A 25,619-nucleotide genomic window follows, 5' to 3' on the forward strand; every position below is an offset into this window, starting at 1 on the left:
AAGCCTCAGAGGGAAGCCAGGGCACCTGTGTGGCCACATGCTGTGGGCCCTGCGAACTGTTGCTTGGTAGGAGTTACTCTGAGTGCTGGGGGCCCAGCCAGGCAGGCAGGCCCAGGGTAGGAAGCAGGTGTGCCCCATAAGAAGCCTCCAGCGCCTGCCAGAAGCGGACACCTACAAGTCGAGCCCATCACAGTGGGCAGGTGAGTTCAGCAGTGGAAACACTCCATCCTGGGCAAAGGCAGGGAAGCTCGCGGAATGTGGCGGAAGTATGGCAGGGGGCGGGGGGTGGCATGGGGGTGGCAGGGTTGAGCCCTGGAGGGCGGGACCAGAAGGTGGGGGCAGTGGAAGGGGGCAACGATTGCCTCGGATGGCCCAGCTCACAGTGGGAGGAAGCTCCAAGCTGCGGCCCAGCGCTGTGTGGGTGGGTCCGTTGTGTGTGTGTGTTGGGGGGGCAGGGTGCTACAGGCCTGGCTCACCAGGCTAGCACCATTGCCCTTTTTCCTACATTCCTGGGGAGACCAGACCCTTACCTGTCAGCCCTCTGCCTCGGTGCGCAGGCCGCAACCCTGCACCAGTGGCTCCCCTGGGCCCACCCACATCCCAAGTGCCCCTTGGCCTGGGGGCCCCAGGCTCCCTAGAGGACATGGCCGGCAGGGAACAGGACACTGGGAGTGGCCTCCAGGTTTCCTGCTTGGGAGGCTGGTGGGGAAGTGCCATCCAGGCAGACGGGGTCGGGCTATTGAAGCCTAGATCGGTGGAAACTGCAGGAAACGTGCTCATGGCTTTCCAAGAGGAGTCGTGGGGATGCCACAAAGCAGGACCACGTCTGCGCCCAACGGCCCGGGTGGAATGCTTCCTCCCGCCGTGCTGTGTCCCACCAGGCTGCCTATGGGGCGAGGCCAGACGCCTCCACCAGAGCTCCAGAGGCTCAGAAGAGGGTGCCTCTGCTACAGGGGTGTGGGCAGCAGCAAAGCCCACTCATGCCAGAGGCTCTGGGACCCTTCTTTCTGGAAAGAACAGTAGGCCAGGTATGCTTAGGTGCCCCAGGCAGTGTCTGGCTGTCTGTACTTGGACCAGGAAGGGGGAGAGAGTCTTGGAAGTTCACAGGGCCCATCAGAGGCCTTGGAACTGGATCACTGAGCAGTCAGATCTAGCGAGCTGAAGTCGCCCCATCAAATGTGTAGGGCCGCTGGAATGAGGAGCCAGCACCTGCTGCCCAGTGCTCCAGCATGGTCCCAGTGCAGGACAAGGCGGTACGTGGGGCTGCCACCGAGCCTGGGGAGGTCTGTGCATTCGGCCACACTGCCACCCTGAGGGCAGGGACTAAGCTGCCTGTGTTGCCTGTCTGGAACACACTGTGGTGCAGGCTGTGGGGCCACACTGCTGACGGGCAGGAACCCAGGGGACTGGAGTGAACACAGACGTGGTACCCTGCCAGATCAGCCTGCCGTCTGGGGGTGTGGTCAGTGCAGGCTGGGGGTAGGACAGCTGCACCCCAAGATCACAACACCCACTGCCATGGCTCCTGAGCAGGGGCCCACCCAGAGCTAAGAACTGCGGCTCCCCACTCAGCGGAGTAGGCAAGACTTGGGGACCTGTGAGGCCTTCCGAGGTGAGACTTCGAAGTGCAAATAGGCAGGCCAGGAGCTTGGGAGCCAACAGGGCCCTGAGGGGAGCTCAGCGGTCAGGTCCCAGCCCACGTGAGGGCTCCAGCCCTGTGCCAGCCCTGATGACCCCACAGGGCCCTGGACACATGTGGAGCCAGATACAATGCCTAAGCCACGTGGCCCTGGGATGGCCGGATCACAATGTCTCATGTGGCTCACATCTGTGGGGCCCTCCTGGACACACCCCCACCCGGCCAGCCCACATCCAGCCCACTTCCTCACCCCGGGCGTGGGCCAGCATCCCTGGCGGGGGTTCTCCAGGAGCAAGCATGCCTCACACAGCAGCATGTGGTGTTATTTCCCTTTAATTCAGATACACAACGTTTGCAGCAGTTTAAAAAAATTTAAATACATATCACATGTCAGTCCTTCCCTCTCTTCTTGGAAGCGGACAGTCAGGTCCAGGTCAGGGCTCCGGGACGTGCCCCTCACAGCCTTGCTGGCTCCCCACATTGGGGGGATGGTGGTGGTGGCGTGGCAGGAGCGCACCGCCCGCTGACTGGCACCGCACCGTAGCGGCGAGCGTGGACAGGGGGCCGCGCTCAGCTCGGAGCTCAACCACCTGCATCCATGACGGCCACGATCCTCCAGCACCAGTGGTCACCACCCAGTCTGCACCGGGAAACAGCAGGGACTGTACAAGGCCAGGTGCTCCCAGAAGTGCTCAGGAGAGGGGAGGGTGTTCCTTCGACTGCATTGAAAGTGACGGGTGCATGGGGGAAAGTGACCCCTGAATCTTCCAAGCCAGCAGCAGCAGCAGCACATCCCTCCTGAGCTCTCCAGCAAGGCAGCTCCCCTGCTGCTGCCCCCTGCCCCCCACAAAGAACCACCCCACAGAATCACCCTGGCCGGGAGCCATGGCTTCAAGGGCTCACTGCAGAGGGAAGGACACAATGGAAAGTGAGGACTGGGAAGGTGCTCACAGCATCTGAACTCCACTCCCCCCAATACCAGAGACAGCCCCCCACCCCCACCCCCACTGAAGAAAGCTTCGTCAGAGTCTGTTCCAAAAGAACCCACAACAAGGACTCATTGCAGCTCCCGGGGAGAAGCTGCCCTGGGGCCTTGGAAGTGACATCTGCAATGGAGGGGGGGGAGCGCTAGGTGCAGTGGGGGTCCTCTAAGAGTGGGGTGTCTGGAAGGGTCAGCTTCATTCATCCTCCGGATCCATTTGCTGGCAAAAATAGGACAGGGAAGGACACGGGCACTGGCAGCCCACAGTGGGGCAGCGGGGAGGGGAGGCACGTTTCTGGGGAAGGCATGCAGAAGGACATCGCCCTGGTTTCATTCAAGTCTGTGTTCAAAGTGTCGGCAGGAAAACAACTCCCCCACTGCAAATAGACCTGCCAAATTAGCATTTTCAACAACATCTGGATTGATGACTGCCGCTTGCCACAGACTTCTAGGAACTTGATAGAGTTTTAATTCCTTGTGCTGAGAGCTGGGAAGGCAGACCCTTTTCTCAGGATTTTAACTAGCAATGACACGGTTCCTAGATGTCTCAGCCATGCAGCCAACTCCACGTGGCCAGCTAAGAAAAGCTGAATTCTGAGAACTGCCTCAGCCATCCTGGGTAGCCTTGCACATTTGCATACAGAGACATCAGTACAATCACAGGTCTGCGCAGGCACACACGTATCTGTTCTCCACTGCTAAGAACTGCGCTCACCAATTCCTGTCCATCTCTGAGCACACAGCCCAGTCTGGGTCGCCACCCATGGCCAGAGCGGGGCTCCAGGCCCCCTTGTTAAGAGATGACGATCTCGGGTCGATGACAAACAAGGGAAGATGGGGGATGCCTGCAGGTGAGCCCAGTGATATGGCTCCTAAGGGGAACAGCTCCAAACCTCCCATTCACAGTGCTACCGCCTACAATATCAACAGCTCAGCAGGAAAAGCATGTGGCCCGTGGTGCTCCCATCTCAGGGCCGCAGAGGTGGGGCGGGTGGGGGTGGGGGGACACTTTCCCACACTCACAAACATCCCAGCAGGCTTTTTATGGGAAATGGCAGGTCAAGAAATGGGAGCCCAGCGGGGGCGGGGACAATGGTGACTTACTTTCCGTTAAGGTTCCCTTCAGGTCCTGCTCAGACATAGGGCCCATTTCTACACTCATGCCCTGGCTGGGTGGGGCCTCTGTGGAGGCTGGCAGGAAAACCCTGCACCCCCGCAGGTCCCAAACCGCAACAGCAGGAAAGGGCAGAAGGAAACGGGAGTTCTGGGGCAGTCAGCTCAGGAGTCTCTAGGCAGTTTGGCTGTGTGTTATGGTGGGACGTCAGGCCCATGCTGGCCAGACGTCAGGGTAACTAACCATGTACCAATACTCCTCCTCTGTAGACTCTGGAAAAGGGCTTTGATGTTCTCTTCCACTTACCCCATGAAATACCCCAAACACTGCCTGCACTTGAACTCACAACCAAGCTGAATGGTGTGGCGGTCACCACGTGACCATGTGCCCATCTCTGGGGGCCAAGAGGGCAGAGAGCCCGCCAGCCTAGTCAGACAGCAAGCACGAGCCCACTCATACGCACACCACAGCTCTGTCCAGCAGAGGTCAACCCAAACAGTCAGGCCTCATCTGCACTGGACAATTTGACTACTTTGGGGCTGGAAACAGAAAGCTGGTCCCGTGGCCTGGGTCTGGGAAGAAGCAGCAGCTCTGAGGGGCCATGGGCCAGCCAACTGCTGCCCAGTCCTGTCTCCTTCCTGCTCCTTCCAATAGAGCCCCATCCTGGTCCCGAAAGGAGGCCCAGTGTATAGGCTGAGCTGGGAAGGGCGCCGAGGAGGTGCTGGGGTCCCTCTTGAATGGCTGCCAAGGCGCCAAGCTTTGCCCTTGACCAAGAGCCTGGGCCCTAACACACAAGAGGGACCACATGGGAACCAGACCCCAAGAGCAGCCAGTAGGCCCCTGGGCAGACGGCCGCCCAGACTCTGCTCGTGACGGGACCACAGGCCATCCGGGCCGGCGTCACTAGACACGACAGACTGTCAGAGCCGGGTGGGCCGGCCTTGTCAGTGAGGGACCAGCACAGCGGTCCTTCACTGGGGTGGAAGCTCTGGAGCTGTCCAGGTGGGAGGAGAGGCCCCACCTGTGCACGGGACAGGGGCTGCCACTTTCCAAACCCTGGAGAGGCTGTGTGCGTTCCTGACGCAGACACCTCAACATTAAACAGCCCTAAATTCTTACTAGATGTGAACGCGTGAGAAAAAGTGAAGTGCGCCACCAAGCGCAGCTGGCGTGTTAATAAGGAAGGCAGGCGTCCGGCAGGAGGAGCTGCGGGACGGAGAGCAGGTGGCGGCGGGAGCACCCCAGTTCAGGGAAGCCTCCACCGGCGCTGCTGCGTGCGGCACAGACTTGGCAATGCACATACTCTACACGGGCAGAGAAAGTTACCTTAAAATTAATCTCTTTACTGATATAATTAAACTTTAAATCCTGAGAAGAAAACAGAGAAAGGGAAGTATGGCGCTGGGTGTCACGTCCCCAGCAACCCCCTCCCCCCGACCCACACACACCGCAGAGCCTGGGGGAGTGCTCCCCACAGCCCGCTGGCACCACCTCCTGCCTGTGGGACAGCAGAGGGGTCTGGGCCACCCTGCAAGCGCAAGGACTCCGCCCTGGACGCAATAGCAGCTGTGGCCCGGCAGCCGGGAGCAGACTGGGCACGGGGAGGATGGGAACGGCTGTTAGCTGGCATCTCGCACTAGCCACGGCACAGAGGGTTAGTGACACAGCTGCCCTGCCCTCCGCAAGGACTCAGGCTCAACCCCATGTTACTGCATATGTTCCCTGCATGCAGCCTCACTGCCACAGAGCTCCTCCGTCACGTAGCAGAGCTGGACACCGCCTGCCCGGCCATGACGCAACACAGGGGAGGGGGGAGGCCTGTGTGCAGACCCGCGCTGACGCGGGCAGGATCCCCAGCTCCAGGGCCACTGCCCTGCGTGGGCGCTCAGCACGCGGCGACCTTGTGGACATTCCGTAAACAAGTCAGCAGTCGATGATATGGGTTTCCTGGTGCTGCGACCACCTCGAACACGGACTGGAAGGCCCGGCGGTCCAGCTCCTCTTCTATCTGGTGTCTGTAAAAGTCCGTGGCCACCAGGCAGAAGAGGTTAATGTCCACTTGCTCCAGCTTGCCCATCCTGCTGATGACGTGGGGAAGGCTGGCAGATGAGTCAAGGGAGCAAGGCTCAAGTGAGGGAAGAATGAATGGTCTCCCGTCCGCGCCTCTCTGGTCTCACCAGGCTGTCCTTCCCCAACACAGGTCTACACACAGGCCACCCAGAGCAGAGGTGGGGCACCTGGACAGCAGCAGCAGCTGCCTCCCACCTCGTTCCTGCCAGCCAAGCTGGGAACGGCCAATTGAGGCTGCAGCCGGAAGCCTGGCTCTGCCCCATGGGGAGGGGGAGCCCTGAGGCCAGGGTGCTCCACTCCCGGCACTTACCTAGCCTGGCTCCCCGCACAGTTCTGGCCGCTGATGCTCCCACGGGCCCTGCTCCCATAGAGGGAGGCCAGAGCCACGGCCCCCCAGCCCGGGCCTTCCCTGGCAATGCTGAGCGAAGCCAGCCACCAGCACCAGGACCGCCGTCTGCTCAGAGGCTCTGGTCTGTCTTGGGGGAAGACTGCCAGAGAAGAACATCCCCTTTTGGCAGCCAGCATTTTTGGGGTGGGAACTGGATCTTTACTTAAGCCTTTCACCCGCGAGGTTGACACGAGGCACAATGGACCAGGAATAATGAAAACCAGCATCAGCCACACAGCCAACTGCACAGGGCCCAAGGGCAGGCGGGAGGAGTCCACGGGGACCTCCTGCTGCCTGGTGCACCCCTCCTGCCCCACCTATCCCAGCGGTCCTGGTCAGTGTGGTAAACATTTGCCTTTCTGTTCCCTTACCAATGCTGCACTCTCTCGAGGCTTAAGATAAACGTCATTTGACAGCTGGGTTCCTTGCAAAAACTCTAACAGAAAACAGGAACCCAGACGCTATGAGGAGTCTGCAGGACTGACAAACAGAAACTACCGTATGCCCGCCTGGACCCAGGGAAGGATACACAGCCGAGACCCATGGGCTGGTGGAAGCACTGACGAAGAAGCAGGAGAGGCTCCACACGGCCATGGCCACTGGGGTCCTCTGCGTGAAGTTGGAGAGGGACAGCATGACCCAGTCCCGGACCATGGACGACTGCCCAGTGGTGTGTAGAGTCTGGAAAACCTGAGAAAGATAAGAGGCTGGGTCATGGCGTGCTTCTGGTTCTCAAAGGTGAGGAACTAGGCCCAGGGGCAAGTCCACTGGGTCAGCACAGTCAGATAGTAAAAGGCATTCGGTCTGAAAAGTTTGGGTGAGTCAACCTCAGGGGCCCCGTGCTCCATGACCCCATGCCCTCACCTTGTACACAACAGTGGCCATGAACTGTGGGTACGGCTGCTGGTTGGACAGAAATTCTCCAATGACTTTGTTCATGACGTCCTGGGGTGGGAAGAAGTCATCTAAAAACTGAGGAAGGATCCGTGCCACCACTCTGGCTTCACAGGGGAACCCTTTCCTGACCCTAAAAGGAGGGGACACAAGTCAGAGTCTGGGCCCACCCTGAGAAGGCCTCATGTCTGAAACCAGTTGGGAGATGGCCTGGGTCCTAGGATGTGACCTGCAAGAGCAAACAGGCGAAGCCCCCCGACCCCTGCTGACCTTGCTGGGGACCTGCAGGTGAACGCACAGATCCAGAGCCCCCACCCCATGAGGGGGGCCGATGACTCAGAGTGGGGTTTCCAAGTCATGCCAAGTAATAAGCAGAAAGGGTTTCAGATGGTGCCATTGGAGAGTAAAAAAAAAAAAGCTCCTAAGAACCCTGTCCATGTTACGTTCGTTTCCGTCCACGTCCAAATGCTTTATGACCTTCTTCTCAGCCCCCCATTCTGCTGCCACAGCACTGCAGTCAGCAAGGACCTTTCTTCTTCCTTGACTGGGCCCGCACGCCTCCTGTTGACACCCCTCACCCCCGAGACTTCAGTCTGCACCCCGAGGGTGGCCACGCTCTTGTGAGTATGTATGGAGAGCCATATACTGTGGAAAGCACCAGAGCTGACCCAGAAGCTGGACCCGTGCCCCCTTCTAGGTGTGCTCAGATCCCCCTGCTGCAGATGCCGGCTACGGCCTGGCACATGCGAGGTTGCTGCTCTGGGTGACGCCCACAGCTGTCCCCACCTCGTGTCTGGAGCGTGACCAAGTAGCACACCTGAGGGCACTCGCTAAAAAACTGGTCTATTTGGTTAGCACTGGGGCACAAGGTCCGTGAAGATGGGGACCTGAATGTGGGCTCCCCTGCCTGCCCCCTGGCTGTGGCCCGGCTTGAAAGATCTGTGTGGAATGGAAGCATGGCTATAAACACTCGTTTTAAATTTCAACACAGAAATAGACTGCAGTGCTCGGCTTTCCAGAGTACCTCACGGCCCAAGTGGACACAGGGACAACCTTGCTCAGTGTGCTCCAGTGAAAGCCAGATGCTTCTGGCAGACCAAGTTGAAGGGACAGGACAGGCTGAGCGGCATATAATGGGCCTCCCAAGGCCACAGACGCATCACGTTGCCTGGGCTGGGAGGCCTGGGTCAGAACCGGGGACCCTGTCCTGGGTAAAGAGCCTGGCAAGGTGCCTAACCCATTTTCTAGAATTGGCAAGCCGAGCCAACCCTGGACGCAAGCGTACGCGGAAGGGGAAGGTGGGGATTAACTACAAGCTCCCAGAAGCACTTCTGTTTACTGTCTAAATGTTTGTCATAGGCCACTCAACACTAGCCCCGAAGCTACCACTAATGGTGCTCAAAGGCTGGGCCCCCCACACCCCGCGGTAGGCAGCCGAGCCCACTCTGACCACGAGGCTCTTCTCCCACGAAGGCAGCAGTGTGTGATGGATGTCTTCAGGACTGCTCAGAACTCCGTGTGCAGGACTTGTCTCGTTAACAAACCCCTCCTAACGCCTCCATGCTGACGGGTGCTGCCCTCCACCTTCATGAGAGACGGGCGAGCGCTCAGATTGGCCCCAGAGCTGGTCAACCCCAGATTCCCGGGTGCTGGGCTCCAAGGATGGCCCACTGCCACAGAACCCTGAATGTGGTGTGTGCCTGGTCGGGACACAAGTGGGAAGCTGGAGGACCACAGGGGCAAGGCTGAAAGGAAAGCAGGTGCGTGGGAAGGCAGCTGCCTCCAGCGAGCACGCCAGGGCAGCTCAGGGCAAAGGTGGGCTTCATTTCTTACCTGTCAAAAAGAACAGACACGCGCTCCATTGCCACAATCACTGACTCACTGTCTGGGGTGGCAGGGCTGGGGTCTGAGCTTCTGCCCGGACTGAGTTTCTCCTTTCCTGAAATAAATCGTTCTGTACTGTTATGTTTTGAAGATAGTGCCTTGAACTCACAGCAGTTTAGCAAACCCTGGGAGATGCTGTGAAGCCAGCTGAAGGGAACTCTCAGCAGCCCAGGGCCCGACCCAGGTACACAGGGCTCGGTGATCAGTCTGCAGACCTGCTCCCCAGTCCTGGCTCTGAATGAAGCCTGAATAGCAATGTGACCTTGAGCCCGCTACCCCACGATCCCAGACTCTAGATGGCCCCCAAGTGCCAGTGAGGCCCCGGGGTCTGCGTCCCAAGAATGAGAATGCTTCTGTCTCACAAGAGACAGGAGGCCCGTGTGGCCTGGAGCTCGGGGTCACTGACCTGCCGGGCCTAGGTGGGCCTGGGCCAGTCTCTGGGGCTCCGCAGCTCACCTGTGTACATGCAGGTAAGCATCAGACCCAGGGCGGCCATGGCCCGGTGTGGACTGTGCACATTCACTCTGTCTACACTCAGCTTGACCAGGGACTCTGCATCCAGCCGGCAGAGTTGTTCGGAGAGCAGGAGGCGCTCCAGGCCCCGCAGAACGCAGTGGTAGATGATGGATGGGGTGGATTCCTCACTTCCGGACAGCATCACCCCACACATCTGAGTGAGAAGAAACACTTCTGGGTCAGGCCTCTGTGGCTCGTGCCTACTCCCCAAATCAAAATGACCTGACCGTGCCCCCCACAGGTGACCGTGTGTACACGCCCACTCCTGTTCCAGAGCAGGCCGCCCCAGGCCGCTCACCTGTATGATTGAGGCTGAGAACTCTGGGCCCACGTCCAGGGGATAGTTCTCGATCAGGTAGAAGGCGGTGGCGCACATGACCAGCACGTGCTGCTGGCTGTGAATGTTCACGCAGCTGAAACCACGAGGTGAGGACCAAGCTGACGGTGTGTGCTGTCCCTGTGTCTCAGGGACCTCGATCCCCGTCCCCACGGAAGGGTGCCACCCTGGGCTCCACCACCTGATGTGTGATCCACCCCACCCTATCCCACATGGAGACCCCACAAGGCCACTCATACTCACTGGGCCACCCCCTTGAGGTTGGAGAGGAGATAGTCGCTGATGACCGGGACGAGCTGCTTTGCTGTCTCGTCCAGGAGGTCGCACTCCAGCACATACAGTGCGCCATGCAGGGCCCCAACCTTGCTGGGTAGGTGGCTGCTCCTCAGCGTGCTCTCTAGCAGCCGGCTGACCGGCTCTGCCACAGCCTTGTCCTAGGTCACGGGCACAGGGGCAGAGGTTAGCCCACCACGACGGGAGAGACCAAGGAGGGGCTGACCTTATGCTACAGAGGAAGACGGTATGCTGCGGGGACTTTGCTGGAGAGGCCCACACAGCGCTGGCCCTAGGCAGGTGCCTGGGCTCCTGGCCATCAGAAGCCTTCTTGGCTCCTCAGACGTGCCCCTCACACTGTCCGCACCCATGCTGTGGTCGGTGCCAACACCCCTTCCTCCTGTCCCCTTCCCATGTTGCAGTCAGCACCAACAGCTCTGCAGTTGGGGCTGAGCCAGGGAGAAGGGCCTGTGGGACTAGCCCCAGTGAGAGCCCTGCTCTGCATCTCTCACGAGCTTCCCCAGGAGAAGGGACCCCACACATGTTGTCACATGGCGCTGCTGGGAACAGAGTGTGTCCCACCTGACTCCCCGGGAGAGGATGCCGGCTGCTGGCGCCTGTTTCCTCTGGACTTCGAACCTCCAAGGCCCCCCACCCCATACCTGTTGCCTTCACTGATTTTGCCTTGTCTGTGTTCACCGGGATAAACCCCCAGCCATGAGTGCATGGGACTCTTCCCAGCAAAAACCCAGGGTGGTCTTGGGGACCCTGGACGGTAGTCTACACTGACCTGGACCAAAATGTTACCTGTGTTCTTTCAGTGCCCGAGACCTAGTGGGGCACCGCAGAAACCAAGCATGCCACACTACTCCCTCCAGACTCACTCCTTCTTGGGGAACAAGCAGCTGCAGAAAGCAGCGTGGGGGTGGGTGACCCCAGTGCTCATGAGCCATGCCCCTCGGAAAGGTGGCTCTTGCCACCAAGGGTTCCTGTGATCTAATGCGCACATGCCAGGGTGGGGTGCCAATTTCCCAAGGACCCCCCCTCCCACCAGAGGCCAGTCCCCGCCTCTGCAAACCCCAGCAGGACCTGCCACGAGAGAGGCGTGGTCCCCAACGCTGTGGAAATATGTGGCTACGGAGCCCCCAACTTCACGGGGACGTCTGCGAGCACGTCAGGACAGGGACAGTGTGAACACGCAGCGTTTGCCTCAGGATCTTCTGAAAAATGCTTTTTACTTATTCAATTTATTGGCAACAGAACATTTGTCTAGGGGGATGTGGGCCTGAGCACAAAAACACAATTAGAATGAAAATGCAGCCAGCAGCTGAAATCCCCCACAAAGACAAAAAAGACCCTTTCAAGTCCAGCTTTCACGTGTCTCTCGACACCCGGAGAGCACACACTTTGAAGTGACATGCTCATGGGAGCAAGCTGATGGACTCATTGTTCCTGCTCCTGGATGGTGGCTCCACGGCTGACAGCAACCCAGGATGCAGGGTACCTGCCTGGGCACTTGGGGTCAGAGGCACAAATTCAACAGGGGCCACAGCCAGGAAGGGGCAAGAGGCAGGGCTGCAGGCCACAGATGTGGGCCCACACCTCTGCCACGTCCTGTGTGATCTGGTCCTGGCCTTCTCCGCAACGGGCTGGGTGGGGGAGACCTGCCGCAGCACCAGGACAGACAGAACTGCATGGGGACGTGGGGGAGGCAGCCCCCATGTGTGGGGTAGATGGAGGAGTCCCTGCTGCCAACAGGAGGCTGGGCCCCAGGGTCACCGGCGGCAGCTATGCAGCTGAGAGCAGAAGCCAGCTCGGCGCCGTCTGGAGGCCAAGCTTTAGTCCCTGACCAGCTAACAAAGGCAGAGCCTGTGCACAAGCACGTTCATGTGCTCACAGCCTGTCTGGTGAGCGGACACCACATGAGGGCACACAGAGAACAGCGTGCACCCCACCGTCCCAGTTCTTGTCAGTTAGCTGCGGAGTAAGAAAGGACTCACTAGTAGACCGTGTGCCCTCCTGCCAAGAAGAGACCAAAGCACCCAGACTATGGGGAAGGAAATGCAGGGTTTCTAGGGTAACACGGCCCCCAGGAGGGAAGCTCCAGTGAGAGGAAGCACAGGGGTCTGTTGGGGGGGCCGTGGGTAATTGGAGAAGAAGCCATCACGTTTCCACTGCCTGCACCCCTGGCTCGTGGGGGACATGGGTCACTGTGATGCACTAGACCCACGGGGTACTAGAGCCCAAGCTGAGGCTCGCCCATACAACACACTTCACCGTTGCCCATAGAGAGGCAGGGATGACCTCCAGCCCGTGCCAGGTTGTCCAAGGCCGAGGCTACAGCCATGGCCGACACCAGGCGGCCGACCCCAGGTAGCCCCCACGGCAGCCCTTGCTTACCATCCCGAGGACAGCAGCTGCCTTGCAGGTGGCAGGCACCAGGTACTGGGTGAGAATCTCGTCTTCAGCAGGGTGCACCCTCCGCAGCTCTGTGAGCGCCGAGTACATCATCTCAAACTGGGTGCGCTCCGTGAACAAGTCCGACACCACCAGGAGCTGGGGGCACAGGGCGTTCAGACAGCAAGTAAGCAACAACGTCCAAAATGCACGTGCTGGGTGCTCAAAGGAGTCCTGGCCAGGTACACAAGTGGCCCCCATGGAAACCTACAACAGAGGCGTGAACAGACCAGGTGAAGGACTGGTCACGGAGTAGCCTCTGAAGAATGCTTCTGCTTCTACACTGCCCAGCGAGAGCCGACGCCTGGATCTGTCACAGCTGCGGCGCCACTGAGAAGCCCTCCAACTGCTTTTCTGCAAAACACCAGTCCCCCCCAACCCCCTGCCCCATAGTACTGGGGGACCGGCTCTCCAAAGCCCTGGACAGAGAAATGGCCCACCATTTCAGAAATAAATGCTTGGATGATTCCATCTCCCCAAAACATTGAGTTCTCGGAGGCTCACTTCTTCCCACGTCACCTGGCGCGCAGGCAGAAGTGCTGCCCTCCTCAGAGGCCCAGGCGCAGGCCACATGGGGCTCAGTGAGACCCCGGCAGCAGCGGTGCCGAAGGTGGACATAGTGGACACTGGGGTGCCTCCCAGGCCTCTCAAGGTCGGAACTGCTTCCGTGGTAACACAGAGACCCTGTCTGCCTTTCTACTCTCTTCTGACCATAGAGAGGACTTTTCTAGAAATCCTTTGATATTAGACTGAAGGCAGAGCAGACATAAGAATCCAACTCTCGGGGCACCTGGGAGGCTCAGTGGGTTAAAACCTCTGCCTTTGGCTCAGGTCAAGATCCCAGGGTCCTGGAATTGAGCCCCACATCGGGCTTTCTGCTCAGCAGGGAGCCTGCTTCCCCCTCTCTCTCTGCCTGCCTCTCTGCCTACTTGTGATCTCTGCCAAATAAATAAATAAAATCCTAAAAACAAAGAATCCAACTCTCTTTTAATAAATCAGTCAAGAGATTTGCAAAAATGTAAAACAAGGCTCTTCTTACTAATTATTTAAAAAGTGTTATTTTTAAATAAAAATCATTGTTATTTTAAATGGATAAATTAAAAAACCCCTTATTACAGGTGCTTACTATTTATTGATTTTTGAAAAAAAAAATCAGGTTGTAAACCTTCACTACACATTAAAAATAAGGTTTTTGGGATCTCTCCTTGACGAGGTATCTAATGATTTAAGAACCATAAAAGCTGGGGCGCCTGGGTGGTTCAGTGGGTTAAAGCCTCTGCCTTCGGCTCAGGTCATGATCCCAGGGTCCTGGGATTGAGCCCCAGGTTGGCTCCCTGTTCAGCGGGGAAACTGCTTCCCTTCCTCTCTGCCTACTTGTGATCTCTGTATTTCAAATAAATAAATAAATAATCTTTAAAAAAAAAAAAAAAAGAACCGTAAAAGCTATGTACTGGCAAGAACCAGGCTCAAAGTCGTCGCCTGCCGTTACTGGATGGAGGCCCGTGAGGGCTGGAGGCCCTCATGGCAGAGACCGTGTAGCCGCCTCTAGCCAACTGGTTCATGGGCAGGAAGCAGGGACTGAAGTCGTGGGCTCCAAACTCTAGCACACTTCCTGCCACATAATGGTACAGAGGCAAAGATGGTGGCTCACAAGGAACTATTTGTAAACCACATGACTCCACTCCCTGTTCGGTGAACAACGCAGACCCAGTCCTCACACAAATGCCCTTTGGGGTCTTTGATTGTGCAGGAGGTGGAGTCCACAGAGAGCACAACTGCCCGCACAGGAGCTTCTCGAAGGGGCTATGGAGGCAGGACTGAGAGTCCAGCTCCCATCTAATAATGCAAAAGGTTACGAGATGGGCCCTTAAGGTGGACATGGCTAAGTACGGGGGGCCTCCAGAGCCTCCCCATGTCGTGACGCACACGGCATTCTCACCAGCCATAGATCAGAAACATACAAAGTGGGCTGGAGAAATATGACTTCACCCTCCTGCACCTGCGAGCTGCTAAGAGCACCCTCCCAGGTTCTCAGAGACCGCGGACTACACGACTGTGCACAGCATCTGTACTGCTGTGGACAAGTGAGCGCGTGCATGCCAACCATCTGAGCGCCACGCCTGTTGGGGAGCAGGGAGGGCAGACTTACGGATCGAACCACTTCACTGATCAGGATGATGGGTGTCCTTCGGGCTGAACCTGACGGCAGGATCCAGCGACTATACAGCTCAAGCAGAAACTGGGAGCAAGAGTGGATATCGACCCCCGCCCGATGCTTCCTGTAGAGTGAAACCAGAGGGGCGACCATCCCGCACACAGATGAGACACTCATGTCAAACAGTACCCCAAGCAAATCAAATAACCCAGAAGAAACCTCAAATTGTAGAAATGAAGGGCAGATGGAAGACCTGGAGTTGACGGGTGACGTGGGTGGTGACGCCGGGGCAGGGACATCGGCTTCCTCCTCTTCCTCTTCCTCCCATTCCTCCTCTCTCAGGGGTGTGATGCTGTTCCCCAGCCACACGGAATGAATGGACACCTTCGGGAGACAAGGCCATGGGCTCAGTGCTCAGGCATGGGGCTGTCCCGAGCTGTAGGACCCCAGCCTCCTCTTGCTTCTAGAGATGGTGGCAGAGTGCTGGGACAGGAGTCCTCCCGTCCACCAGGGCACCTCCCCATGCACCCAGTTCACACAGGCCCCGTGCTCCCACACGTCTGTTGGTGTGGAAGTCCTCTGGCATGTAGCACAGACTCACCCAGCTCGTGGGCCCTGTCCACACACCAGCCCAACTCTCACTCAGCACAAACACCGTTTCCCCCTCAGATCCCATCAGCCATGAGGGTCCTGGCAAGGGGGGCGGGCAGTTTGGAGGCAGCTGCCTGAAGGCTGCCACAGACAGACTGGGAACCACAAAGCCTCATAGCCAGATTCGGGCCTTGAAAGAGGGCAGCCCTTCTGCTCCCCTCCCTGCCCAGCAGCCAGTGATGGCTCGGCACAGAGGGACGCGGGAGCCGCCTGGTCATCTAGTCTTTGAGGCAGGCAGCCTGTGGTCGGGGCTCCACTCCTGGTGACTATCCGTAAACACAGAAGCTCAAGAAGGTAGGCAATGGGGCTACTGCTTCTGGATACAGGAGGAGGTTGGGTGCCCCCGGAGAGCCATGGGTAGCTCCCTCGAAGCCTGCGCCTCAGAAACCCACTTCTGTAGAACCGATACTAAGCCCCATCACCCAGATTTAATTCGGGCAGAAACGTCTCGGCAAGGACAGCATGGCGAGCCTGGCTGTGGCTCTTTGCTCCTGGAGAAGTGCGTGTGAGCAGGAGAGGGCAGGACGGAGTGGGCCTGGGGGCTCTGCCACGAGTCTATGCCTGGGGCCACCGGGGATACCCTTGGGACAATCAAGTGTTTCCGACCCCTGCTCTGGCCAATGTCCCCTGAAATAAAAGCTAAAGAGGAAACAGTCCTATGTAACTGCTCTCTAAGTAAAGCAGTAAGGTGTGAGAGGACACAGATGTGGACAGGGCAGCCGGCAGGCCACCCATGGGCATCCCCTCCACCCGCACACATGTCCTCTGGCTCCTTGGCCTGCACTATCATGTGTCACTGACCTGCATTTCTCACAAGGACACAAAGCACACAGCTCAAAGAGACCCGCCCAGGAAGCCGTCGCCCTGGTGCTCAGAGCTGCCCCATCTGCTGCACTGGGTTGTGTGGCTCCACTTCCCTCTGAGCTGGCAGCAGGGATGCCCAGGGCCAAAACTGTGGCCCACCAGAGCAAGGGCCCTACTGTGTGTTCACCACACCCGAGCCTGGCGGTCTGACACCTGACTCATACCACCTCGCTGTACTTATATACACTCACGTCACTATGGACACAAGATCCTTAAATCATCCTTGGAGAAGAGAATATAAATGAGAACAAATAAAAGAAAAGCCCTCCTTTTATTTAAAAAACGCATGTAATTTTTCTGGATGCATCCAATGGCCCAAATTCAGGGCAGACAAAAGCGAGTGAGGAAAGCAGGGGGACATGCACCAGCTGCACGAGGGAGGGGAAGCCGCCACCGCCACTGACCTGTCCAAGCTTGTAGCTCATGTTCCCCAGCTCCCGCTCGGGGTTGATCTGTAGCAGGAGCTTGTCGTGGCTGATGAGGGCACCTGGGGAGGCGACAACACCATGAAGGCCATCCTGCGTGGAGCCTGCCCAACAGCACCCGCCCCGGGAGGCAAGGAGGACAGCTCTGCAGAGCCCCTCAGGCCTCTGGAGCCTTCTCAGGCAGGCCAGCAAGCCATGCTGAGTTGGCTCCCTCTGTAACACAGCAGCGGCCAACTGCCCGGGAACCCGCTGGGGGTCAGCGGCCAAGACGTCGGTCAGTAGCTGCAGGTGGGGCTGTGGCCCAACAGGTCTGCACTCTGGAGGCCCTGATGACAATGTCCACGAGCAGCACTTCCTGAGACCCTGCCCTGTGTCCAGGCTGTCCAGCTATGCCCACCAGATGCCCCCACTCAACCCATCTTCTCTACAACTGCTATCTTTCATACACTCTGCACCCTAAACAACCCTCAGCCAGAGGTCCCTGGCTAACCCCCCACCAGATCCACGTCCATGTGCCCCGTCCCAAGAGACTCCTGCCCCCATGCCCCTGGGGTGTTCGCATCTTTCCAGGCACCCACTTGCTCTAGGTCCTGTGATAGTGAGTGAGGCCACCTCTTTCTCCCAGGGGCACAAGCCACTCAAGGGACCCAGGGCCGTCGAGTGCACACTCCTGAACGTGGCCCAGCGCTCCAGTAAATGTCTAGTGTCTGCACGGCCACACAGAATGCTCCCCAGGTAAAGCCCTCAGGATGCTTACAATCACAGGACCTAACTACCCCTAAAATAGACTAGATAATCACAAAAATGCTGTCTGTTCAACAAAAAACCTGTGTATTTAAAAACAAAAAAAACAAAAAAAACCACCAAAGTTCCTTCTTTTAAGCCCGGGTGACACACTCCAGTGCCCATTACATGGCAGGCACACAGCCTGCAGGCCCAGACAGAACAGGTGCCCCTAGCCAGTGGCAGGTGTAGGGCAGGTGAGGGGAGGGCGGCTGGGGGCAGGGAGCTCAGCCCCAGAGATGCCCAGCCCCGAGGGTCTCTCGCCATAGTGCTCTCTGCTCTGAAGCTGGAGAGTCACAGGAGTCACTGAGAACTCTGCTGATTTTTCCCATGAGCGACTACTTCAACTTCTACCCTCCCAGGAGCACTGCCTCTCTCGGGCTGAGAGCCACTCCGCTCCCTATGGCCTGACTGGTGAGGGACAGCATTCCAGTTCAGTTCCAGACTCGAGCTCCTCAAGACCACTATGCTCGCCTAGCCCTGAGTGAGACAGGTACTCATAAATTAGGGCTGTGCAGTGAGTACCACAGCCTCCAAGGACACCTCCAGTCCTCTGCCTGACCGGTGAGATGTTTTAGTTCTGGCCCAGGGACAAATGGCCCCTCTTCCCACAGGTACCTGTTGTAGCTGGAGACAGAGAAGGGACAGGGTCCCACGCCTGGTATAAGTGATGGGTGGCGATGTTCTCTCTCTTTGAAACCATCGCTTGGATTTCCTGCTCTACAATTCCTCGGATAATACTCAGCTTTCTCCCAAACCTAAAATTCAGAACAAAGGTTAAAGAATATTTTGCTTCCTTTCAAAATCTTAAAAGCAAAAACCAGCTTTGCCTACAGGAAACAGAAGCCCCTGTGATCAGAAAGGACACTCCCTCTGAGGGGACTCCTGTCCATGTGGCTTTGTCTAGTTCTTGCTCTGCTAGTCTGCCCTAAACACTCAGCGATCTCAACTGTTAGGGGTCACCGAATCCCTTCTGGATTTGCACTCTGTATGATGAGGCTACATGCTACATGCACAAGTGTGCTGTTTGTCATTCTGGAAACAGACCAAAGGGCACCGGGGTGAAGGCGCTGGTCACTTTGGGCAGGGCGGACAGGCGCCTCACTGTTCCCACCTGGTGTCGAGGGCTTTCAGGGGCTTGTTCCGGGGCTGCTGCTCCAAGCAGCTCACAGCGGGGTTGCCGGCCACAGGCACAGTCATTGCACTCAGCACCAGCGACGTGATGGCCTGCACGGCCAGGACATTGATCTGGGTCCTCTCTGTGTCTTCCTGGAAGGAGAGCCCACACTTCATCAAGTCACGAGCGTCCAGACACCGGAAACCACTTCCGCCCCTACCTGCACACAGAACCCAAAGGCCGTGGTTCTCAGGTCGCAGGGTCTTACGGGGAGCCTCGAGTGCTGTAGAGGGACACGCCTTCCCAGCAAGGATCCTGGTTTTTGGTTTCTTTCTTTTTTTTTTTTTTTTTTTTTAAAGATTTTATTTATTTATTTGACAGATAGAGATCACAAGTAAGCAGAGAGGCAGGCAAAGAGAGAGAAGGGGAAGCAGGCTCCCTGATATCAGAGAGCCCGATGCAGGGCTCGATTCCAGGACCCTGGGATCATGACCTGAGCCGAAGGCAGAGGCTTTAACCCACTGAGCCACCGAGGCGTCCCAAGGATCCTGTTTTGTCTGCCTAAGTTCCCCACATCTGTGACTGGAAAGAAATCTGATGGCTGATGTCTGCCTTTCAAGGCAAGGTCACCTACAGGCACAAATCTCCAAACACAAATTACTTTTTTTTTTTTTTAAGATTTTTTTATTTTATTTATTTGACAGAGAGAGATCACAAGTAGACAGAGAGGCAGGCAGAGAGAGAGAGAGAGGGAAGCAGGCTCCCTGCTGAGCAGAGAACCCGATGTGGGACTCGATCTCAGGACCCTGAGATCATGACCTGAGCCGAAGGCAGCGGCTTAACCCACTGAGCCACCCAGGTGCCCCCACAAATTACTTTTTAAGAAATTGCCTTTCAATTTCCTCCCTCATTTTAGGAACTCTGCATATGACAATCTGTTAGTTCTACACATGAATTTAAAGACACTCATGATTTCTGACATATGTTTATTTACTCCTTGAACTGACATTTCTATGAGTTTGTGCCACACTTCTATCTGATGGCTTTCAGTATCTCAGGCTTTGCCTTATCAGAACACGGCTTGTACTGACAGTACAGGAATGTGATGCACCTGAACATTCTGAGAAGCCCCATCAAACAGTCAAAGGAACACAGGTAGGTACCTGTAGCCACGGCCTTTACCACATGACTTTTCTTTCTGATCCAACCTACATGCTGTATGTGAACACTGATAGGCAGAACTCAAACATACTTCCCAGAGAGGGTGTAACCCTACTGACCCTGAATGCGGAATGCGGCAGCTGCTGGCCATCAAGTCCACTGCAACTTCAAGGGGATTTGCTCCTGCTCTGCAACGTTAGTCTAGGCTAGACTGGCCACCCTTGTAAACCTAAGTCAAGACCAAAACAACGAGCCTTCTGCCCTTCTTCTGTTCCCCACGAACAGGTCACCAGCTGCCTCGACTGCCCAGGTGCCAGCCAGTGGCTGTGCGGGCCCGCACGTGGCCTTACCTCCGGTGGGCTCTCCTCCTGCTCCATCACCAGGGGTTGAGTCACCAGGACACCAAGGAGGGTGGCCCACGTCTCCTCGAACTGGGTGCGGCTGGTCCAGCCTAGGAATGCAAATGTTATGTGAGACAGAATAACCCACTCCCCAGCCTCAATGTGACGTGGCAGCTGGACTGCGTGGCTGCAGCTGGAATAGGCCCTGTCACTGGGGTTGACACGCAGCTGCCCCCTTGAGCCGCATGCCAGTTCAGAGATGGAGCCACACTGCCAGCTCCACTCCACCCACGAAGAAACAGAAGCACACACGTCTGAGGCCACATGACAAGCAAGGGGCACCATCTCCACCCCTGCTGTGGAGACACAATGAAGGGAAGGGACGTCCCATCAGCAGGCCACATCCAAGCGGGTCTGAGCTGCTCCTGCCCTGCTCACTGGAAGGCTCCCAGGTCCCCCCCAAAGACAGAGCGCAGTCTGGAACTGCAAGTTGCACAGCCATGTGCAGACAGCAGGCCCCCAGACCACATGCTTGGAGTGGGAGCCATGTGTGCGCTGTGAATTCTCAGAGAAGCTGCTGAAAATAAAAAACTTAAGGCGATGGTTTCTCTGATTCTGTCTAAAGAACAGATCAGAAGGGTGTGACCCAGTGCAGGCAGAGGTGTCTGGCAGAGGTGCGCCTATAGGTCACTCTCAAGCACCGTCACCACCAGCGCCACTCAAGGGGAGGGCTGAGTGCCATGTTTCCTATTCCCAGGTGTGGCCTGGGAGATGGCCGTGGCCATGCCACTTGCACTCGGGCTACGAGGGACAGGAGGGGGTACTGAAGGCCGGAAAACCAGAGCAACAAACTTGAGGATCTCCTTGTAAATTGGATGTGGAGGGATTAGGTGCAGACAGACAGATGTTTACACGGTTTATTTAGGGGAAAGGAAAAGAACGGACAAAGACAAAGGCAAGGGCGAAGGCAACAACAGAAAGACTGTGGAGCTGCCCGGGGTCCCTCCTGCAGGTCTGAGTAAGGATTCGAGCACGAGGCTGCCTGAGCAAGGAAGGGAGGGACCACATGCAGAGGCCAGCCAGGAGACCGCCTGGGAACCACCTCGAGGACAGGAGAGAAACGAAGCTGCCTGAGGTAGTCTTGGGTCGCTGCCAAGACTGCACTTCAGACACGGTAACCAACTGCCTGCTTCACTCAAAGGAAAAGGAGAGGCAAGATGGAGCCAGCTGCCTGAACCTTCTGGGATTGAGAGGAGCACAAATTCTGCAGAAGCCTGAAAGCACGGGGTCACAAGGACAAAGGGTGGACCTCATGGGCAAGTGGGGTGCCCACTCCAGATGTTCCAGGAAACACCACAGCCGGACACAGCCACTCGGGACCTACCAACTACAGCCCTCCCACTGGACCGGGCCTCCAGCCATGAAATGAGGCCAAAAGGCAAGGCACTCTGGGCTGCAGGAAGTAGAGAAGCCGCCCAGCGGGAAACCACAGAGGTTGTCCTTTACTGATGATGGCGCCAGTCGTGTCTCATTTGGCTTCTGAATCTATTAACGATGCTAAAGGCACGACACTGGGGGTTCTAGAGCCTAAGACGCCTGTCCCCACCTCCCGGGGATAGCGCTGTCTCGTACAATGAGACCCCCTTCCCCTGCTCCCTCAACCTGCTCGCCCTGCACCCAAGGAAGTAAGAGCAGGTGAGCTGGGCTGTGTAATCTGCCACCAGGGGCTTGTCCTGACCTCCGACAGGTCTGCTGTGTGAAGATGAGGGGTCGTCTCTCTCACACCCCCAAACACCACACCAACCTGGGGAGCATTTTTCACGGTGACAATTGGTATTCACCGTGGAATGTACTCACACATGATTGTATAAGGCCCTACATCCCCTGTGGAACAGAGGAGAAGAGCTAGGCACCCTGAAGACTAACAATTCTGGAAGAAAAACCCAGGCTACCTAGTGCATTGATGCGGTAGATGAACTCTTTAAAGACTTCCTTCTCTTGGAGGAACTCCACCGGGATCTCAGGGAAGGCTGTGCCAAAGTCCCCTCCTGGCTTGGGTGACCATCCGAGCTTCCAAACCTGAGAAGACAAAAAAGAAACAGAGTGACCCCAATCAAGACAGGACAGCCACACTTTGAGGACACCAGGAAGCATCCTTTCTCTACCCACGGTCTCTCTCTGGAGGCCACGTGCCTACCAACAGCTCACACAGACATTCCTGAAAGCAAGCACACCATCCTTCCGGAAAATAGCTTCCATATGCTGCCCGAGATCTCCTACCCTCCCACTTCCCTGACCCGCCTGCTCCCAGCCTGGCCCAGCCCCTCTCCCTGACCGCCACGACCCCACCCGCACCTCCCCAGCTGTCTGTTCCCCAGTCAATTCTCCAAAGTCCACGTTTGCAGCTCCCAGGACGCAGCCAGGAGCAGCCCTGCCCCCAAACAGCAGCTGGTGTGTTAGATGAAGATGGGCATCAGATGAGGTTCGGCTGTGCGCAGAAAGAGTTTCTGGTGGGAGCGCACAGAGAGCCGCACTGTCCACGCTTGTCACCTCCACCAACGTGGGGCTGACCCGAGGCAGAACCGAGGTGGTCCTAGCAGCTCGAGAAGCCATCCCTCCAGCCAGTGGAGCAGACCCATCAGCTCCCAATGCCCCAGGCGCACCTGTGGGGGCCTCGGAGACACGGCCAGCCCACCTCCGCAGTGCTACTGCCTCTCAGTCGGCTCAGGAAGACACAAGGTCTCTCACAGCGTCATAGACCTGCTCCGCACACCCTGGCAGGGTGCCCTTCTGGTGGGGCCCTGGTGCAGGCTGCTCCACTCGTGAAGACCCTGGCTGGAGGAGCACCCCCTACATCCCGGGCCCCAGACCCCGTGCTGTTGCGTCTGGTCCAGGCACTGCGACCTCTAGGACGGGGCTTTCACACAGTGGCACCCCACGCCCCGCTAGAGGAGCAAGCTGGCTCCAGACCTACAGAGACGCCCTGCGTGCATGGGGGCGACCCTGCTTCTCCTGCAGGCTTGGGACTGCAGACGTGCCAGCTCAGCACACTATGCTGCGGCCGCTGCTCGGCACCAGACCTCCAGGGGCGGGGGGCACCTGCTACACGCCAGTCTGAGGCGGCCTGTACCGGGGGGGACAGCCTGCCCCGTGTCTCCCTCTCACACATGGGCACAGAGGCTGTGCCCAGGGGCAGGCACAGGTCCTTTCGAGGCAGATGCAAGCCCCTTTCCTCTCAGTCCCTGCTCACCTTGACCTGAGGCCATGCCGTGTTCACCCGGTGCCCCCACTCCTTATCTCTGCAGCTTCCCCAGGGAGAGGCTGTCAGGCCACCATTAACCCCCAGCCCACTCACACTAAGCCCTTCCTGCTACCTGAGACAGAATGTGGACGAATGCCGACTTGAAACTCATTCTGAGGACAATCTGGAATCAGGAGTTTCAAAAGTGGTAGTGCCCAGATGGCTGAATGGTATCAGACGGTGCCTGAGCCCAGAGGCAAATACCCCAGGGGCACGATTTCCATCCACCAATAACCAAGGGTGCAGACTTAACCTCTAATCGCATCTGACCCCGAGGACCAACTAGCATGAGATTAACCCTCACTCCGACATGCAGTGTGTCACCCCGTGCTGCAAAACCCAGCACTTCTACCAATAACTGCTGGACCCTGTGCCCGGAGAAGCCAGATAGAAGCCTGGCCCATGCACCATGCAAGGCTCTTGCCACCCGGGAGAGGCACCTAAGCGGTGAGCTCCTGCCCTCCCTGCCGGGACCTCCCCCCCCCGCCCCCAGCCGGGGCCGGCCCACACATCTCGGTTATTCCGGTTTCTGTGCAAAGCAATGAGCAGACTCACCAAGGGGGGCACGCGCGTGTAGCTGTTGACGAGGGGTAAGCGAGCCAGGCTGATGATGATGTTCCTGAGCACCGATGTGAGAAATGCGGGGGTGTTGCTGTTCCTTTTGTGCCCCAAGGCTAACACCGATGGCAAAGACTCCACCATCTCTGCCACCATCGCACAGGCCGTGGTGATGTACGCTGGGTCTAAAAACAAACACCGGGGTTCCAAGGCCTGTTCTGTTGAGACACACAGCAAAGCCGCCACCTCTGCTCCTGCTCTTCCCACCCCTGCCGAGGCAAAGGCCCAGGCCTACAGCCAGCCGCTCAGTCACAGATGCAGAGCCCCCTAGACTCCCAGGCGGTACCGAGGGCCTGCTCATTTCATCTCCGTCCAGTATACCGAAACTGGCCATCCTCTCCGTGCTGGCCAGAACTGCGGTCTTCAGCCCATCTCCCACACCCCATCCCAGCCCCCTGCCCACCCTGCACCGTGTGGCAGCACCCACTGACCAACACCCAGGAGCTATCGCACTCTGGCCTTCCCCAGTTCTCCTGGGACCCTGTGCTGCTCTCTCTGCTGGTGTGCAGAAAACTCAGTTGTCCATCTCTGGCTCCATGTTTCCCGAGATCAGGGGCTCTCCCGGGCTGCTGGTGGGATTCTCACAGGGTGCCAAGTCTCCCCTAGAAGTCCTGAAGCAGAATGCTGAGGAGCAGCCCACAGCTTTAGACAAGAGCCACAGCATGTCAAGGGCAGGGACCGCTTTGCAGTCACGCTGAGTCTGACACACAGTATGAGCCAGAACATTAGTGGCTGAGTTGACAAAACGTTCTGGGTCGTGCACGAGTATAACCCATGGTTCAGGAGATTCGACAGAATAAGCAACATCGTCATATGAAAAAGAGGCTCTTAATGGGCCTATGGAGTCAAGCCCCAATGAAGCTGCCTCTGATAATACTTTTTTTAAGTAAACTCTGTGCCCGGGGCTCAAGCTTCTGATAACAAGATCGAGAGTCGCATGCTCTACTGACTGAGCCAACCAGGCGCCCCAACGGGCACTCTGTAAGAGCTATCATCCTGTCCAGGTGATAAAAACAGCAAGCTCCCTCCTGTGGCTGGGAGGAAATCAGACGGTCTTCACTGGGCCACAGGGAATACACAGGATTGGCATGAACTAGACACACTCCTGTCTGGGGGCCTGTCTGCTCTGACCTGACGCCTTGAAATGCCTGAATTCTTTTCAGAGGAATGGAAATTCACATTATGACTAAAATTAGTCTGCTGAGTATAACAAGATGGCACATGTTCTCGGGGCTCTCATGTATGTGATCCTCACACCAACCCGGGGTCAGTGCCATCCGTATCTCTACAGCAGAAGCACCGGATAATAACTTGCCAAGGCCATTCGGCTAGAACGTGGCCCAGCACGTTCAACGACGTTTCAACAAGTCATGAAATCACAAACTCGGGGCTGACGGAACCAGAGAGCTTCGAGGAAAACACCTGCAGAGGAGCTTGGCTGGGTCGTGAAACACACTGCTCCTGGACGGTAATCTGATCACAGAACCCTCAGCAGGTGACCAGAAGAAAAATCACCATGCTGACTACGAATGACAGGAAGACGTCGTCCACTCCCAGCTGCACATGTGCCGGTGAAAGGACAAAGCATGTATGTACTTGTTCTGAAAAAAGGCAAGTTTCCTAAGCCACCAGAGCATGGTGAAGACTCC

At 57.3% G+C, this 25,619-nt stretch overlaps 1 protein-coding gene across 3 annotated transcripts in view; it reads right to left on the minus strand.

Moving 5' to 3' along the window:
* Positions 1 to 1,956: 1,956 nt before the first annotated feature.
* The window catches only part of HTT (huntingtin), a 142,687-nt gene continuing 119,024 nt past the window's right edge, over positions 1,957 to 25,619 (minus strand). For all 3 annotated transcript variants that reach the window (XM_045990446.1, XM_045990439.1, XM_045990429.1), the window contains 16 exons: positions 23,908 to 24,095; positions 22,004 to 22,130; positions 20,061 to 20,161; positions 18,547 to 18,701; positions 18,051 to 18,190; positions 16,629 to 16,711; positions 14,963 to 15,093; positions 14,704 to 14,833; positions 12,498 to 12,653; positions 10,068 to 10,258; positions 9,786 to 9,900; positions 9,428 to 9,641; positions 8,921 to 9,026; positions 7,058 to 7,220; positions 6,723 to 6,883; positions 1,957 to 5,834 (listed from right to left, as the gene is read on the minus strand). In XM_045990446.1, the coding sequence (XP_045846402.1) occupies positions 5,621 to 5,834; positions 6,723 to 6,883; positions 7,058 to 7,220; positions 8,921 to 9,026; positions 9,428 to 9,641; positions 9,786 to 9,900; positions 10,068 to 10,258; positions 12,498 to 12,653; positions 14,704 to 14,833; positions 14,963 to 15,093; positions 16,629 to 16,711; positions 18,051 to 18,190; positions 18,547 to 18,701; positions 20,061 to 20,161; positions 22,004 to 22,130; positions 23,908 to 24,095 (2,375 nt within the window). In that variant the 3' untranslated portion in view covers positions 1,957 to 5,620. The remainder of the gene's footprint in view (positions 5,835 to 6,722; positions 6,884 to 7,057; positions 7,221 to 8,920; positions 9,027 to 9,427; positions 9,642 to 9,785; positions 9,901 to 10,067; positions 10,259 to 12,497; positions 12,654 to 14,703; positions 14,834 to 14,962; positions 15,094 to 16,628; positions 16,712 to 18,050; positions 18,191 to 18,546; positions 18,702 to 20,060; positions 20,162 to 22,003; positions 22,131 to 23,907; positions 24,096 to 25,619) is intronic.

This window comes from Meles meles, chromosome 2, assembly GCF_922984935.1.
Source record: "Meles meles chromosome 2, mMelMel3.1 paternal haplotype, whole genome shotgun sequence".
NCBI classification, from domain to species: Eukaryota; Metazoa; Chordata; class Mammalia; order Carnivora; family Mustelidae; genus Meles; species Meles meles.